Source organism: Procambarus clarkii, chromosome 67 (genome assembly GCF_040958095.1).
Source record: "Procambarus clarkii isolate CNS0578487 chromosome 67, FALCON_Pclarkii_2.0, whole genome shotgun sequence".
NCBI classification, from domain to species: domain Eukaryota; kingdom Metazoa; phylum Arthropoda; class Malacostraca; order Decapoda; family Cambaridae; genus Procambarus; species Procambarus clarkii.
The window spans coordinates 15,173,885-15,190,546 of NC_091216.1; the positions used below are offsets into that span (position 1 = coordinate 15,173,885).

General features: G+C 46.9%; 1 protein-coding gene across 1 annotated transcript in view; it reads right to left on the bottom strand.

The window, feature by feature from the left end:
* Ge-1 (Enhancer of mRNA-decapping protein 4 homolog Ge-1) overlaps positions 1 to 16,662 on the bottom strand; it is a 327,116-nt gene that overhangs the window by 134,814 nt on the left and 175,640 nt on the right. The window contains 2 exon segments of the mRNA XM_045757261.2: positions 14,133 to 14,257; positions 14,409 to 14,561. Of these exon segments, the coding sequence (XP_045613217.2) occupies positions 14,133 to 14,257; positions 14,409 to 14,561 (278 nt within the window).

A 16,662-nucleotide genomic window follows, 5' to 3' on the forward strand; every position in this document is an offset into this window, starting at 1 on the left:
CGAAAAGACCGCTGATCAGAGGGAGAAAGGGTTGCCGGGAAGCCTCCAGGACTCGCCCAGAAAATGGGCGAGTTCCAAGGAGAGGGCGAGCACAGCCTGACGGCACGCAAGGTGTGAAGCAAAAAACAGAGACACCGCTTCCTTCAGGATGGGCGCAAACAGCTTCAACAGTGCAGCTGACGCCCTAGCTGCCAAAGTCAGTGCTCCAGACGAAGGCCAGTCACTCAAGGCCTCCACATCCTCCTCAAACCAGGCAGAAGACAGCTCGAGAAGGGAAAAGAAACGTAAAACCAAAGTCAAATGCCCATGGGCACGCAAATCCTCCGCAACCAACGATGCCGAAAGAAGAGGAACCTGCATGTGAAGTTGGAAAAGGTCAACATCCCGAGAAAGCACGGGGGCGAACAAGCATGCATTAACCCTTAACATGCTAGGGGTATAATATCCTTTCTTCCCCACAGGCGCATGTAATTTTGAAAAAAAAAATTATTTTTTCTTCCAAACCTGTTAATTTGTGTTCACTGATCACGGGAAAAATAATAAAAAAATTGTAAGTGGAATATATTGCCCGCTATAGGGCGGGGAAGTCTGGCAAAAAATAGGCGCTGACTCAGCATGCGTCCCAGGCGGTCTGTTGGTCGCCAGCTGTCAGGCCAGAGTTGCCACAAAGAGATAATTACCTAATTATTTCAATGTCTCTGATTGATTATTCATAGTTTTTTTGCTGTAATATTATTCAATAGTGTGTAGTTTGATATATTTATATAATAAAATGAGTGAATCATCGCTGTACTCAAAAATATGGTGTGCATATTGTTGATTCAATTATGTTCATCAATCAGTGAACAAATACTTTGTCGGTTATTACACTATATACACAGGTTATATATAAGTACCTGCATGTTTTGTTCACCATAACGAACCACTAAGTAGCTATTATGAGTCAAAAAGTAACGAGGAGTGACTGCCGTGTACCAGCCAGCCACTCACGCCCTCCCTCAAGTCATCTGACTCGCCCACATTCTCCTCCCACAATACTGTTTTTGCTTTTATTCAGTATATACAGACGGTATATATAAGTATCTACATTCGTGTTCACCATAACGAACCACTAAGTTGGTATGCTGAGTGGCAGTGGCAGTGACAGGCAGTGGCAGCCCGCCACTGGCTGCCACTTCCTCCCTCCCTCACCTCACCTGACTTGCCACCATTCTCCTCCCACCATACTGTTTTTGCTTTTATATACAGACGTTATATATAAGTATTTACATGTTTTGTTCACCATAACTATACATCTAAGCTTGTATGGTGAGTAAAGGCACAAAGACGTAGGACCTCACACAGTCGGCTAATGGCTGCCGCCCTCAAGGCCAGACGCACTAATATTTCTCCTCCAACAATACTGTGTGGTGTTATTACGCTATATACTGTGACGGAGTTCCCCCCCCCTTATAATTCTCCCACGCCTGCAGTAAGAGTCATGTCTACTTTTCCCAAGCGTTCTCTACGTTGCAGGCTACAATTTGATATATGGGAGAGAGTGAAGTGTTCTCGGAGAGCCGAGAAATTTGTGAAATAGTGATATTTTGGCCTGTGGTTTAGGCCCTTTAGGGAGCCAAAATGGCGCTGGCTTCTCTGATCTCCCGCCAAAACCGTGTGACGTCAGTGGCACCGGATTGGTCACCGACAGCAATGTGGCACCGGGAGCCAATGAAAACTTCCCGTGGCGAAAGTGACGTCACGAAGGAAGGGGGTCCGGCCAGCGCGCCGGGCTGGCGCCAGCAGTCAGACACGACACGTCATAGAGGTCGGACGTGCGACGAGTGGTCCTGTCTGTCGGACAGCTGTTTCCCACTACCGTGGATTTACGCGTCACCTGAAGTCCGCCAGTACTCTGAGAAGTCTTCCCTAGTTCATGTGTTGAACCAGAAGAGGGAATTGACGGTTATTTGAGCAACAAGTGCTCCAGTCAGGTACTGTGCCAGTAGCAGTGAAGCCGTGCAGTGACGTATGTTGACGCCAGTGGCAATTCACCAGTTCGTGACAGCGTAGTGGCTGACAGAGCCACTGGGTAGCTGAGGAAGAGAGGACTATTTGGGGAAACCGAACGACTGTAGCCGAGACGTAGGCGACAGCCGTTGCTGGGAGAAGACGACGGCCAGGAGACCGACTCCAACCTTCAAGAAGTCAAGAAGGAGGACGGACCTGCAGTGAGGAGGCACGGAGACGACGCGCTAAACGGTGGGACGACGAGAGGCTCTGGTAGGACACGACGACGTGTAGTGTGAGGGCGTTCCCGACACGAGGACCAGGAGCTACATCTCGACTCTCATCGGAGGATAGGGTGAAGTAGGTGGTTCTAGTTCCCTCCCCATTCCCCTTTAGTTAGCTATATTATTCGGCTATATTATCTAGCCTGAAGATTTTATATGTCGTGAGCAAGTCTCACCTATGTCACGGTAAAGCACCAGTGTGCTAGACAGTACTATCAAGAGTGCTTGTAATATTCATGTTGATTATTGGTGTGTACAGACACCAGGAACCAGTGATAAATTTACTGTGTTGTGTATATCTTTCTATAGATTTTGATATGAACATATAGTGGTAAAAAATATATATAAGATTATGCCAGTATTTGGAGGTTAGGCTATGTGCCCAGAAACTATTTATTTTCCATGTATTGATGATTGATTTATATACCATATATATGTCTATGTTCATTCAGCGAATAATCATTTGCGAGTACAGTGAATTATTGCGTTATCGCCCACGAGAGAAAGTACTGAAAACTCCCGTGTTAATATTTCACAATATATTGTTGGATAAATAACAGTGTAAGACCATTACAGTGAATCATTGTAGAATTGATTGTAGAAAAGACTGTTTGAGCCTGAGTACAGTGTAACTAAGTAATTCGGTTTATTTGTGCCAATATAGAGTGTGCGAGTTTCTAGTAATATTGGAGAATTTAAAGAAACCGCGCGCGTGAATCTAGCAAACAAGCAAATTTCGCGCGGAGTGACCATTGCGATCAGCTGTTCTTGACACTTGATGAGGAGGGGAGAGTGTTGCCCTCTAGCGGTCGCATAATATCCGTGGGAATTACCGGCCGAGTCAGGATCAGTTGATTTATCGATTATTGTGTGGCCTTGTGACATCTTTCATACATTTTAAGTAAAATACAAAACTCTCTTTGTGTTTTTATCATCCCCTCCATTGATCTTGTGGCTATACTATACCTGTAGGCATAGAGTGATAACAATAAGTACCTGCCTGATTCCTGATCTTTGAGTGTGACCTTGCCAAGGCTACCACTGAATACACCAGTCCACTGAGGGTGTTACTGGCCACCTTAAACACCAGTTGGCGATCTTGTGTTTAACCGTAGAGCCCTATTGTTGGGGAGGGCACACGACAGTCGATGTGATCGAGTCGTGTTCTCACTCTTTCTTAATAAGAGGCCGTTAAGATTGACTGGGAGACTCTCCTGGCGTGCAGTGGCGCCGTGAGGATCGAGGGAAGACCCGCAGGGCTACGGTGAGTTACCTTGAGCATAACTATTGCTTACCCCAGAGTAAGGGTAGAGAATAATAGAGAGGTGAAACCCCCAACAATACACACATTATATATAAATATCTAGCTGTTTTATTCACCATACTTGTACAAGTAAACTGGTATGGTGCCCAAAGACCATCGTGGTAAGCAGTAAACAACATCGTCGTCTGCACGGTAGCGTCGTGCAGACGACGCCACTGCCCTCACCAAAATGGCGGCTCCCAACCTTTTCCTCTTGCTGTTTATACCCTCTATACACACGTAATATATAAGTATCTACATTTGTGTTCACTATAGCGAACCACTAAGCTGGTATGGTGAGTGCAGTCAATAGAAGGTGGCCACACACAGTCAGAAGACATCGCCACCACCCTCCCTCCCACAGCATTACTCCTCCCTCCATGGTGCACAGCGCTATATATCACTACAATCCTGCTATTATCAGAACCCTGGTCAGTTTTATCACAGTCAGGGGTCTTCTGTAATAATATCATCGCTACATAATAGCATGAACAAGTATATTATGGCCTTTTTAGGCAATGCTGTGGTCACAAGCTGAACAGCAGTGCTGTGAGCTAATGCTGCGTGTGTCAGGCTTGGTTGCTCACTCAATACTGAGGCCCCTCACACCCGGGAGTCTGGCCCACGATTTTTTTTTTAAATGGCGTCTGTTTACAAGAGCCCTGATGAAGGTGTGGTGAACCCCGTGTATCCGCAAGCCGTTTAAATCTTGCGTAGTACTCCAACACGTCATATGACGTGATGCGCAGTTGACTGAAACAACTTCCAACACGTCATATGACGTGATGCGCACTTTAAGGGTTAAATTGTGCATCGCATCATATGATGCTTTGGAGTACTATGCAAGATTTAAACGGCCCGCGGATACACGGGGTATGTAACGTCTGTATATAAAGTATGGTGGGAGGAGAATGGTGGCAAGTCAGGTTAGGTGAGGGAGGGAGTGGCAGCCAGTGGCGGGCTGCCACTGGCTGCCACGGCCACTCAGCATACCAACTTAGTGGTTCATTATGGTGATCACAAATGTAGATACTTACATATGACGTCTGTATATAGTGAATAAAAGCAAAAACGGTATGGTGGGAGGAGAATGTGGACGAGTAAGGTGTTGAGGGAGGGAGTGAGTGGCTGGCTGGTACACGGCGGTCACTCCTCGTTACTTTTTGACTCATAATAGCAACTTAGTGGTTCGTTATAGTGAACAAAACATGCAGATACTTATACATAACCTGTGTATATAATGTAATAACCAACAAAGTATTTGTTCACTGTTTGATGAACATAATTGAATGAACAATATGCACACCATATATTTGAGTACAGCGATGATTCTCTCATTTTATTATATAAATATATCACACTACACACTATTGAATAATATTACAGAAAAAAAAACTACGAAAAATCAATCAGAGACATTGAAGTAATTAGGTAATTATCTCTTTGTGGCAACTCCGGCCTGACGGCTGGCGAGCAACAGACCGCCTGGGACGCAGGCTGAGTCAGCGCCTGTTTTTTGCCAGACTTCCCCGCCCTATAACGGGCAATATATTCCACTTAGGATTTTTTTATTATTTTTCCCATGATCAGTGAACATAAATTAACAGGTTAGGAAGAAAAAAGTTTTTTTTTTTTTTTTTTTTTTTTTAATATTCGTCTGTGGATGTCAAATGGTATATAGCTATGTGCCATTTAAGGGTTAAGGTGCTCAAACTCGCCCCCCAGGTAAACCTGCAGAACTGCAGATGTTTCACGCCAATCAAGCGTGCGAGTTCGACAGAACCCATGCTGCGTCCCCAACGAAAATAATGGGCAGTCTGCCAGCCAGGAAGACTGCGGAACCTCCAAACGCACCCAAAAGCGGGAAGAACAACACAACTCATAAGAGGACGGATCCATCACAAAGGCATAAACCAGGTCTCGCAAGAGGTAAGCAGCAAGAGTCTCCCGAGCCTCCTTTGCGGAGATAAGGGAAGTAGAAAACCTCTGGAAAGACGGAGCCGAGGTACCCAAAGGAGCCCAGAACCGAACCCGGGGAAGAGCCGAACCAAAATCATGCTCAGAGAAGGGGGAGGTAAGAAAACCCCTCCCCCTGCAACAATAAGCCCTGCGAGGAAGGCAGAAGCACCCAAGTGAGGTCAAAGGGAGCCCAAGGCCCCCAGGTTGATTCCTCCCTAGCCCCCAAGATCCCCTACATTGGGACCTAGGGCAGAGCCATCCTCCAAACCCTCTACCCCTAAAGAAAAGGCAGAGTCCAGGGGAAAGGCAGACAAGAAGGGGGCCTGCTGGTGGGACCGAAAAACCTTGGCAGGAGGAACCGGCTCAAATGCCTCCGTGTCCGACCCAAATGGGGTAGTCCCCAAAGCCGCCCAATTTTTTTTTTTTTTTTTTTTTTTTTTTTTTTTTTTTTTTTTTTTTTTAGATATATACAAGAGTTGTTACATTCTTGTACAGCCACTAGTACACATAGCATTTTGGGCAGGTCCCTGGAATACGATCCCCGCCGCGAAGAATCGTTGTTACAAACAAGTACCCATTTTACTGTTGAGTTAAACAGGGGGCTACAGTTAAGGATTTGCGCCCAGTACATCCTCCCCGGCCAGGATACGAACCCCATGGCAAAGTGCTCGCGGAACGCCAGGTGAGTGTCTTACCACTGCACCACAGAGACTGTGGTCTTACCACTACACCACGGAGACTGGTAGTCTCATTACCAGTCTCATTACCAACTAAACCCTATGCCGAATCCGAAACCCTTAGACGTTTGGGAGCCAGACACGGGTAGGAGGTGCAGGATGACCCATAGGGGGAAGGACCAGGGAGCGTGGAAGGAGCCAAAGTCAAAGAACTAACACCCCCAGGCCCTGAAAACCAAAACAGGGCATCCTCGGGGCATCCGGGTGGGAAATCAAACTAGTGCGTTGCAGTAACTTGAACCTAACATGCAATGCGGATGCTGCGTGTGCCCTAACAGCAATATCATCAGAATAAAACTGGAGCACAAGCAGAGAACACGACTCGCAAGACTCCGGGTCAAAGGTGTCGTTGACCCAACAGGCAGCATGACGGAGGCAAAACAGGTGACTGTCACCCTGATACAAGGGGCACACAGCAACCTTCAAACCCGCACAAGGCAGGCTGGAACTTTGGCGAGGCATCAATGGGTCCACCGAGCCCCGACAGGGGTTTCCAGGCCCCGTAGGGTAACAATTACGGGAAGCCCGGGCCAGGTGTTGCTAACTGGTTAAAAAAAAAAAACTAACAAGGGGTAGATGATAACACTGAAAACCCGTGGGACGTGTACAAGCACGGGGGTCTAGCAGAGGGCCACCAAAACAGTATCGGGGGAACTATAGGCACACTAGGTAGAACCCCCACCAGGCAAACAAAAACAAAACAAAACAAAAACCCCACAAAAGTACGCAGTTCCCAGAGGCAACAGAAACCGGTCGCTGCTTTAAGTGGCAGGCCGTGCAACACCTTGATGCCCTAACCAGCACAACACTACTCCCTATCCAAGACCAAACAAGGGCCCCAAACCCGAGCTGGCCCCAAACCCGAGCACAAAGTCACACGAAGACAGCAGAGAACGCCACACAAGGCAAACACTGCCCAGGAATTTGAGGCCAGAGATGCGGCTGTCCCAGTTGACACTAGCTTACTAGAACTGAAGGAAGCTGGCGTGGGGAGGTCCGCCCTCCACGCTTCCCGAGAGGGAGGGCTGCGCGGACGAGATGTACGGCAGTAAAATGTGATAATTCCTTGCTTCCTTGTTTCCTTGGGAATGTACGGAATTTCTACCTCTTTTAATTTTTTTTGTTTTAGTTTTTTACCATGTGGGGTTTGTTTTGTTATACCTACCTTTCTGGTTGCCTAACCCCGGTCGATGGCAGATAAGGGAAACCCCAAACCACAAGGGGGTTTTCCATTGCTCCCTGAACCTCTCTGAATGGGGCCAGGTTCTGGCGCTGGTCCCTGGTAGGTCTGAACTCCATAGCTAATGTCCCAGTCTAATATATCATACAATAGCCCGATAAGCTCCAGGGAGCCATAGGGGCTCCCCACAGAAAATATTTGAATTGTGTAAAAATTACTTAGAAATTTTAAACAAATCTCCAATTTATTGGCTTCAGCGTTGTGAAACTTTCATCAAAATATTTTAAGAAATTGATTTTAGACAAATTTTTTAAAACGCAGAACGTTTTGTTGATAAGGAGAACAGCTCCTATTTACTGGAACTAAGGAATAATGCAGTAATAAAGAGATACAAGCACCTGTATTAAAGGGAGCCGGTTGGCCGAGCGGACAGCACGCTGGACTTGTGATCCTGTGGTCCTGGGTTCGATCCCAGGCGTCAGCAAGAAACAATGGGCAGAGTTTCTTTCACCCTATGCTCCTGTTACCTAGCAGTAAAATAGGTACCTGGGTGTTTGTCAACTGTCACAGGCTGCTTCCTGGGGGTGGAGGCCTGGTCGAGGACCGGGCCGCGGGGACACTAAAGCCCCGAAATCATCTGAAGATAACCTCAAGAATAACCTGTCCGATGCTCAAAGAAGATCAGTAGTAAGAAGTGTCCATGAAGTGGATATGCACCTGGTGCCTTTATAGCATTGCCGAGTAATATATAATACCACAAATAATAATGAGTAAGTATGCTATTATGCTCTATTATTATGCTGTAACACAGAAAACCTCAAATATAAAGTGGTCACTGCCTGAAATCTATGACCTTTAACAGAGAAAGGGTAAGACAAATCACTTGGGGAAAACAAGTCCAACATGATTCAGGGTCAAAGGAGTCACTGACAACAGGCAGCATGATGGAGGCAGAAAGTATGAAGGTCACCTGGTGGAACAGGAGACGAACAACCCATGAAGTCAATCGACTTGAAATGGTCCAGGACGGACCGAAACGTCGTCGTCCCTTCACCTTCTAGTGTGTGGTCTGGTCAACCCATAAAATCGCACAAAGCGAGAGCAGACTTGGAAAAGGTCACCATTGTACAACTGAACTCGTGGGTTTTTTCCAGGCCTGCATGGCGCATCTGCTCTGCTGGAAGCCTAGACCCTTTGAATGCAATGCTGGTAACCTCTGAATGAAACAGGCAACACTTGCCACCCAAAGCTAATGGAAAAGTCAAAAGGGTTCAACTGCACATACCCTAGGCTAAGTTTAATATTGCAAAGAAAGATGATGCCCAAGCTCAAAAAGGGCAAAATTCAAAATTAAAAAGAAAACAAAAAGCCCACAGGTCCCAAAACTAATCCCTGCAGAATGAGCAACTAGGGAGAAATGTTGGTGCACCTTTGTGCTAATACTACTTAATTGGACTCTGAAACCACAGTACACCCCCTCCAGCCAAAAACACTCCCATCCCAAGGGAAGACAAAGGCCACTGGTTTACCTGAAGGGTGCGGACCTCCACAAGCGAGGAGACCACCCCTAGCACTTAAAGAAAGGAAGAAACACAAGGAAGAAAACCCTGAGTACATATGCAGCTCTACGTACACTAAACTCCTGGCTCACACTATGCAAATGCATGTAGCAGCAGCCTCAAAGGCAAAAACATAACAAGGTACTTGGAAAATGGGAAATTGGAGCCAGAGTGATTAGATTGCAACCAGGAACCATTAAAATAAAACTGAGGGGTGGTGTGGACTGAATGACTCTGTCTGCCTCCTTTCTCCAACCACCCCCCCCCCCCAGGCAAAGGGAGTGGAGTGAAAGTAGCTCACACTAGTTTCACAAAATTTTGGTGGATTATTTTAATTCTTGGCGAGTTCTTTTGGTAATTTTGAGGCAGCGCCCTCGTTTTAACCATGCAGTAGTCCATTTCGTTTCACCTAACTTTCTGAGTGCCTTCCCTGATGGTGGCATTTATGATCAACTTTAATGTTAGGTGTTCATAGGCCACTTCTCACTGTATCTCTCTGAGGGGGCCAGACTCTGGCTCGTGGTCCCCGGTAGGCAAACAGAACTCTGCGGCTGATGGCACCTAGTAGTTTGGCACCGATAGCCACGGACCGAGACTCCCCACAGGTTGAGAATGAACCATGGGGGGGGGGGGGGGGGAACAATCGAAATGGAGTGGGATCACCAAGCCCTGAAGACTCCAAGCTCTCCGCAGTACCTGCCAGACAGCCACAAACTCCTTCACTATGCTGAGGGCCCAAGGAAGGTGCGGGTGTCAAGAACCTTGGCCGGACTGGGAAGCAAAGGTCCCAAAGCCCAAACTGACAGCCGGGGCATCTCTGAAAACATTGAGCGAGGGAGGAGGAAGGTGTCATCGCACTAAATTTAGTTAGGTTGTCTTGAGATGATTTCAGGGCTTAGTGTCCCCGCGGCATGGTCCTCGACTAGGCCTCCACCCCCCAGGAAGCAGCCGGTGACAGGTGACTAACTCCTAGGTACCTATTTACTGCTAGGTAACAGGAGCATCAGGGTGAAAGGAACTCTGCCCACTGTTTCTCGCCGGCGCCCGGGATCAAACCCGGGAACACAGGATCATGCGTCCGTCCGCTCAGCCACCGGCTCCCTTTAACTAGGTGTAGGAGACATTGATAGATTTAAGTAGTGTACATGTTCCTATTGTGTTTGGCTGTTTTAAATGTTTTGTTTTCGTCCATCACAGTGTGGGTATTGCTGAGCATGTGTTCTGTGTTCTACAAGTCATTGTCCATATTAGTCAATTGTTTAATAGCAAAGCCTTTGTGTTATTATATTTAGCATTTACCAGTTGAACTGTGAAAAAAAAAAGTATTGAATGTAATGAAATGCCATTTTCTGCGCGAGTCCCAGAGGTTTCCTGGAGCTATCCAGGCTGAATGGATATGTATATCTTTCTGGCATCAGTCAAGTGAATGGAGTTCTTGCCTACCGAGGACCACGAGCCAGAACCTGACCCCCTCAAGAGAGGCACGAGGAGCAATGTCCTATAGAAACCCCTCTGTGGTTTGGAGCATTCTATGTCTGCCATCGACAGGGACAGGCACTCAGAAAGGTAGACGCCCCAAAATAAACCCCTATTCTGGTAAAAGTATTGCTACCGAAAGCCGAACGAGTGAACAGAACTTCCCAAATGAAAATTAGTGAACGAGCATGTCGTCGTCATGTTGCCGCGCCGCCGTCTGCGCAACCCGTAACCCCCCTCCACAGGAAGGATGGGAGAGGGAAGGGGGGAGCCCCGAACCCTCATGCCGGCGACCCAACCTACAGTTCTTAGGCTGGATATCAAAAATGCGAAAACACCGCCGATTGGGGGGGGGGGTAGGAGGGATCCCGGGGAGCCTCTGGGAATCGCCCAGAAAATTGCGTTTCATTACATTCAACACTGGTTTTCTGGGGGGAGCCCCGTCAGCTCCCCAGAGCTAACTACCCAAAGACAAGGAAAAACAGGGACTTACCTGGGAGGTGGTCCGTCCTCACTCAACACAAAGTCGAAACAACTGGTCACAACCGCCGACCCAATGCAACGCACGCCCGACTTTGCCCAGGAACATTAACCAGGTAGCGAGCTGCCAGGACCCTGTTCGATCTCCAAAAACCCCGCGTCCAATGTCAACCCAAGACATGTTGCCAAAGATGGCAGCCAAAGCAGCAAACTTATGCATGTCGTGAGTACAAGGATAAACCGCAGGCTACCTTGAGGTGCTTCCGGGGCTTAGTGTCCCCTGCGGCCCGGTCGTCGACCAGGCCTCCTGGTTGCTGGACTGATCAACCAGGCTGTTAGACGCGGCTGCTCGCAGCCTGACGTATGAGTCACAGCCTGGTTGATCAGGTATCCTTTGGAGGTGCTTATCCAGTTCTCTCTTGAACACTGTGAGGGGTTTGCCAGTTATGCCCCTTATGTGTAGTGGAAGCGTGTTGAACAGTCTCGGGCCTCTGATGTTGATAGAGTTCTCTCTCAGAGTACCTGTTGCACCTCTGCTTTTCAACGGGGGTATTCTGCACATCCTGCCATGTCTTCTGGTCTCATGTGGTGTTATTTCTGTGTGCAGGTTTGGGACCAGCCCCTCAATTATTTTCCACGTGTAAATTATTATGTATCTCTCCCGCCTGCACTCAAGGGAGTACAGATTTAGGCTCTTTAGTCGGTCCCAGTAATTTAGATGTTTTACTGAGTGGATTCTAGCAGTAAAGGATCTCTGCACGCTCTCTAGGTCAGCAATTTCTCCAGATTTGAAAGGGGCTGTCATTGTGCAGCAGTACTCCACTCTAGAGAGCACAAGCGTTTTGAAAAGTATCATCATCGGTATAGCATCTCTAGTGTGAAAAGTTCTTGTTATCCAACCTGTCATTTTTCTTGCAGTTGTGACGGCTACTTTATTGTGTTCTTTAAAGGTAAGGTCTTCCGACATGAGTACACCCAGGTCCTTTACATTGCCTTTTCGTTCTATGTTATGATTTGCCTGAGTTTTGTACGTGGTTTCTGATTTTATATTTTCAATTTTTCCGTAGCGCATGAGCTGAAACTTATCCTCGTTGAACACCATATTATTTTCTGTAGCCCATAGAAAGACCTGATCTACATCTGATTGGAGGTTTGCCGTGTCCTCTATGTTGCCAACTCTCATGAAAATCCTAGTGTCATCTGCAAATCCTAGTGTCATCTGCAAATCCTAGTGTCATCTGCAAAGGCTGGCTAGACTTAATAACCCCTGAGGACAACCTGAGACACCCGAGCCTGGGAACAGGGAAGAAGGGAAACCTGGTCAACCCAAAGCACATCCCCGGCCACCGAACCCATAGCGCGCAAATAACAGCGGAGAGCCGCAACCGGACACAACACGTGATGCACCCCTGGCCTAACCAACCAAGCATCAACAATCCAAGGCCCACTCCAAAACGCAGCCATTTCATTCACCAGAAAAGAAGGACACGGCTGTAACTGAACAAATCAACCACCAGGACTGAAAGAGCAGAAACCCCTGCACCGGAGGAGAGCATGAAGCTCCCCGACCCGACCCCCAGAGGCCAATGCCAACAGGAAAAGAGCCTTAGAAAAACAATCTAAAACGAACCCGAACGGAAGATGCCACAACAAACCGAGAAGAGAGAAACGTGAGCACCCGGTTCAAACACTAGGATGGCTCAGGTGGAGCATGAGCAGGCCGGAAGTGAAACACTGCCCGAGACAGCTTGTGGAACAGGGCAGAAGTAACATCAACACCGACAGAAAGCTGAAGCGGCTCCGCCAGCACCGCACGATACGAAGCGACAGTATAAGATGACAGTCCTGGAACAGCCAAGAGAGAAAGGATAAAACAACTATCAGAGACCGAAGAACACCTACGCAGTGATAGGAAGAACCGGAAAGACCGCCAGGAAACTTCATATTGTCGCCGAGACAAAGCACGGAGGTGGGAGACCAACAACGAAGCCACCTGCGCACCATACAAGTGATGATAAACTCGAGTCAAAAACAAACTGTGTGCTCATGAGGTACTCGTCTCACTGTGAGAGATTATTGACCTCTATTTATATCCGAGTGTATTTGTAATCTGGTGAGTGACATTATTTCTTGTGTCTATTATCCCTTATCCTGTGGTTAAATAAATGTAATGCATGCACTCTGATTGTTTTCGAGTCCCCCAATGCAAAAATATTGTACCAGTCCCACATTGTCATTCTTGTGTTCAGAAGTGCTTATAACTGCATATGGGTTCTACAAACCCTGGTTTTAAAGTAACGTGCTTATACTGTGAATAAGAAAGTAAGGACGGGTTTCACTAGTTCGCAATCTAAGATAAGGCTTACAAGCTTCATATCCTTACAACAGGTAATAAACAACTCTCAAATTCGCACAAAGCAAGAGCGGGCTCAGAAGAGGTATCCATGCAGGTTTCCCATTGAACTATGCTGCCCAGTAACAAAAGGAATCTTAGTTTTACAATCACAAATAAAATTTGCCATTTTCATAAATAAAATGAGGGTCTCACTCAAGATATCACTGAAAACAAAAATATGTAAAATGCAACAGTGCTCATTTTAAATAGACACTTTTTTTACCTAAATATTTTGTTTTGTGCTCATACAATGAAGGCACTCATGATATTGGATGGAACTCTACTGGAAGAAAAGATCATGTATTCCTACCAGATATACCTATTAACTCTACATTCCTTTATATAACTTATACAAAACAAACCTGCCCTAGCCTTAACTTATCATGCTCGAAGAGTCAAAGAAGGTTTGAATAAATGGTAGCTGTGAGATTGTGCACCAAGATTTTCCTACTTCTTCCTTGCTGCCAAAAACAGCAATCATATTGCCACCCACATAATGTGCATACTGTATTTTCACTTTAATGAACCTACTCATGGTGCTTGCACCTGGCGGGTAGAGGTGTCATGAGAGCCTGGTGTGTTTAGCAAAGCCTCAGTGCATCACTACCATAAGCCTAGGGTGGCTAGAGCTAGCCTAGAAAAGGCTCCATGCAATGGAAAACTTCATTCAATAGATATGGTGGTTTGATACCAATTGATATCAAATTGGTATCACATCGGGTTTCTACTAAAATGTTTGACCTATAAGATTATAAATTCTAGAGACTTACCCGGAACAACCACACTTCTCAGCTCATTTCTCAAAGTAGCCTCAACCACAGGCCTAAGGGATGAGGCAACAGCACGAGGCAGCTCAATTTGTACTTGCGACTGTGCCGCGTTTATCTCCTCGACCCTACCAAATAAGATAATGACAGTGTTTAGGATGAATTATCTGCAATTAAGTATATTAATTATTTATATCAAGAAAATCAGTAAAAACACATGAATCTGAGCAATAGCTGAAGTGAATGTAAAAATAAACTGATGAAAGAAGTGTCACTTACTGTTTGGCTAGTAGATTGACTTGCTGAAGTGCTTTGTCCAATTTACTGGCTAACATGCGAGTCTGAGACACTACTTCTCTGTTTTGATCTCGATTCAAATTCACACAAGTCCTCATCAGGGTTTTCAATTCTGCAATGTCTTCTGCACTCACTCTGGTGGGGTATTCATAAATATATAACATTATAAAACAACTTACAGCCACACAGACATATACACACAAAAAAAATCATCATGGAGTGAAATGAAATGCCAACTTATGGGAGCCCTTGTGGCTCCATGAAACTACTATGGTGAAATAGTGACAGACTACAAGGTGCCATTAGATCAGCAGAGTTGGTATTGACCTACCAAGGATCACAAGCCGGAACCTGCCCCCCCACCCCACTCCCTCTCAGAGAGGCACATAGAGCATTGGTACTATGAAAATTTGTATGTACATTTATTCAAATCTGCCACCACCAAGAAAAGGAACCCACAAAACAAACATTGAATGTAATGAAATGCCATTTTCTGGGCGAGACCCGGAGGCTCCTCGGAGCTACACCAGGCTGATGTGCATGTATTAGACCGTGGCAACAGTCAATCAATGGAGTTCTAGGCCTACCGGGGACCAGAGCCCTGGCCCCCTCAAGAGAGGCACGAGGAGCAATGGCCTAAAGAGTCCCCCGTGTAACTGGAAGAATATGTCTGCTATCTACCAGGTCAGGCACCAAGAAGGGTAGGAATTCCAAAACAAACTACAGCTGGTCAAAAATTGCAAACCAAAAGCCGAACTAGCAAGCAAAACTCCCCAATCAAAAACAAGCAAACAAGCATGATGCCATCACAGCTGCCATGCAGCTATCTGCACAACTCCCCTCCTTCCCGGGATGGGAAAGGAGGGGGGGGGTGCCAGACCTGAGGGAGGGATGCCAGGGAGCCAACAGGTCTCACACAGAAAATGAAGTTTCATTACATTCAATACTGGTTTTCTGTGGCGAGCCCCTTCGGCTCCCGGGAAATACCTAACCAACGATAAAGGAAAAAGAGGGACTTACCCGGGAGGCGGCCGTCTGCCACTCCTCAACTCAAAGTCAAGATAACTGGCTACAACTTGCGACCCAAGGCTACACACGCCAGAGAAGGGCCTGGAACATTAACAAGGTACCGTGCGGCCAAGACCCTGTTCGACTTCCAAAAGCCCTGTGTACGAATGTCAGCGCAAGACATATTACCAAAATAACAGCCAAAGCCACAAACTTACAAACGTCATGGGCACAGGGATAGACCACAGGCTGGCTGGGCCAACTAATCCTGTGGTTGACCTGGGAGACACGAGCCCTGGAACACAAAAGAATGGAACCCGGGTTCACCCAAAGCGCGTCCCCTGCCACGCTTTGGGTGAACTATGGTGCGCAAGTAACGGAAAAGAATCTCAACCGGACACAAAACATGATGCACCCCCAGCCGAACCAACCAAGCATCAATAACCCAAGGACCCCCCCCTTTGGAAAGCAACAGACTCATTCTTTGCCAGAAAAGGAGGAGACAGCTGCAAAAGAACAAAACGCCCACCAGGACCGAAAGTGAAGAAACCCCTGTGCCGGAGGAGAGCATGAAGCTCCCCGACCCTGACCCCCAGAGGACAATGCCAATAACAAAAAGAGCCTTAGAAAAACAGTCCAGAACCGAGGGGGCCACTACAAACAAGGAGGAGAGAGCACTAGAGAGCACCTGGTCTAATGACCAGGACAGCTCAGGCAGCATATAAGCAGGCCAGAGGTGAAACAATGCCCAAGAAAGCTTGAGGAATGGATCAGAAATGACATCCACCCCAACGCAAGCTGAAGCGGCTCTACCAGCGCCACACGATACGAGACGATAGTATTTGGCATAAGATGACAGTCCTGAAACAACCAAGAGAGAAAGGACAAAACAACCATATAAAAAATCTAAGACAACTTACAAAGAGACAAAAAGTGCCGAACGAACAGCCAGGAAACTCATACTGCCATCGAGGAAAAACTCACAGGTGGGACACCATCAATGAAGCCACCTGATCATCATACAAGGGATGATAAACCCGCATCAAAAAGACCAGACACGAAGAACAGAGAAGATTCAATCGGCCACATATCGTACCGGGCAGTTTGGCTGAAAGAGGCAGAGCAACAGGAAGACCATTGGGTTCAGACATCGAGCAAGCAGCTGCCTGAAACCAGAGCTGGGCTGGCCACCAAGGGATCAATAGGACTACTCTCTCCTGTTAAGTCT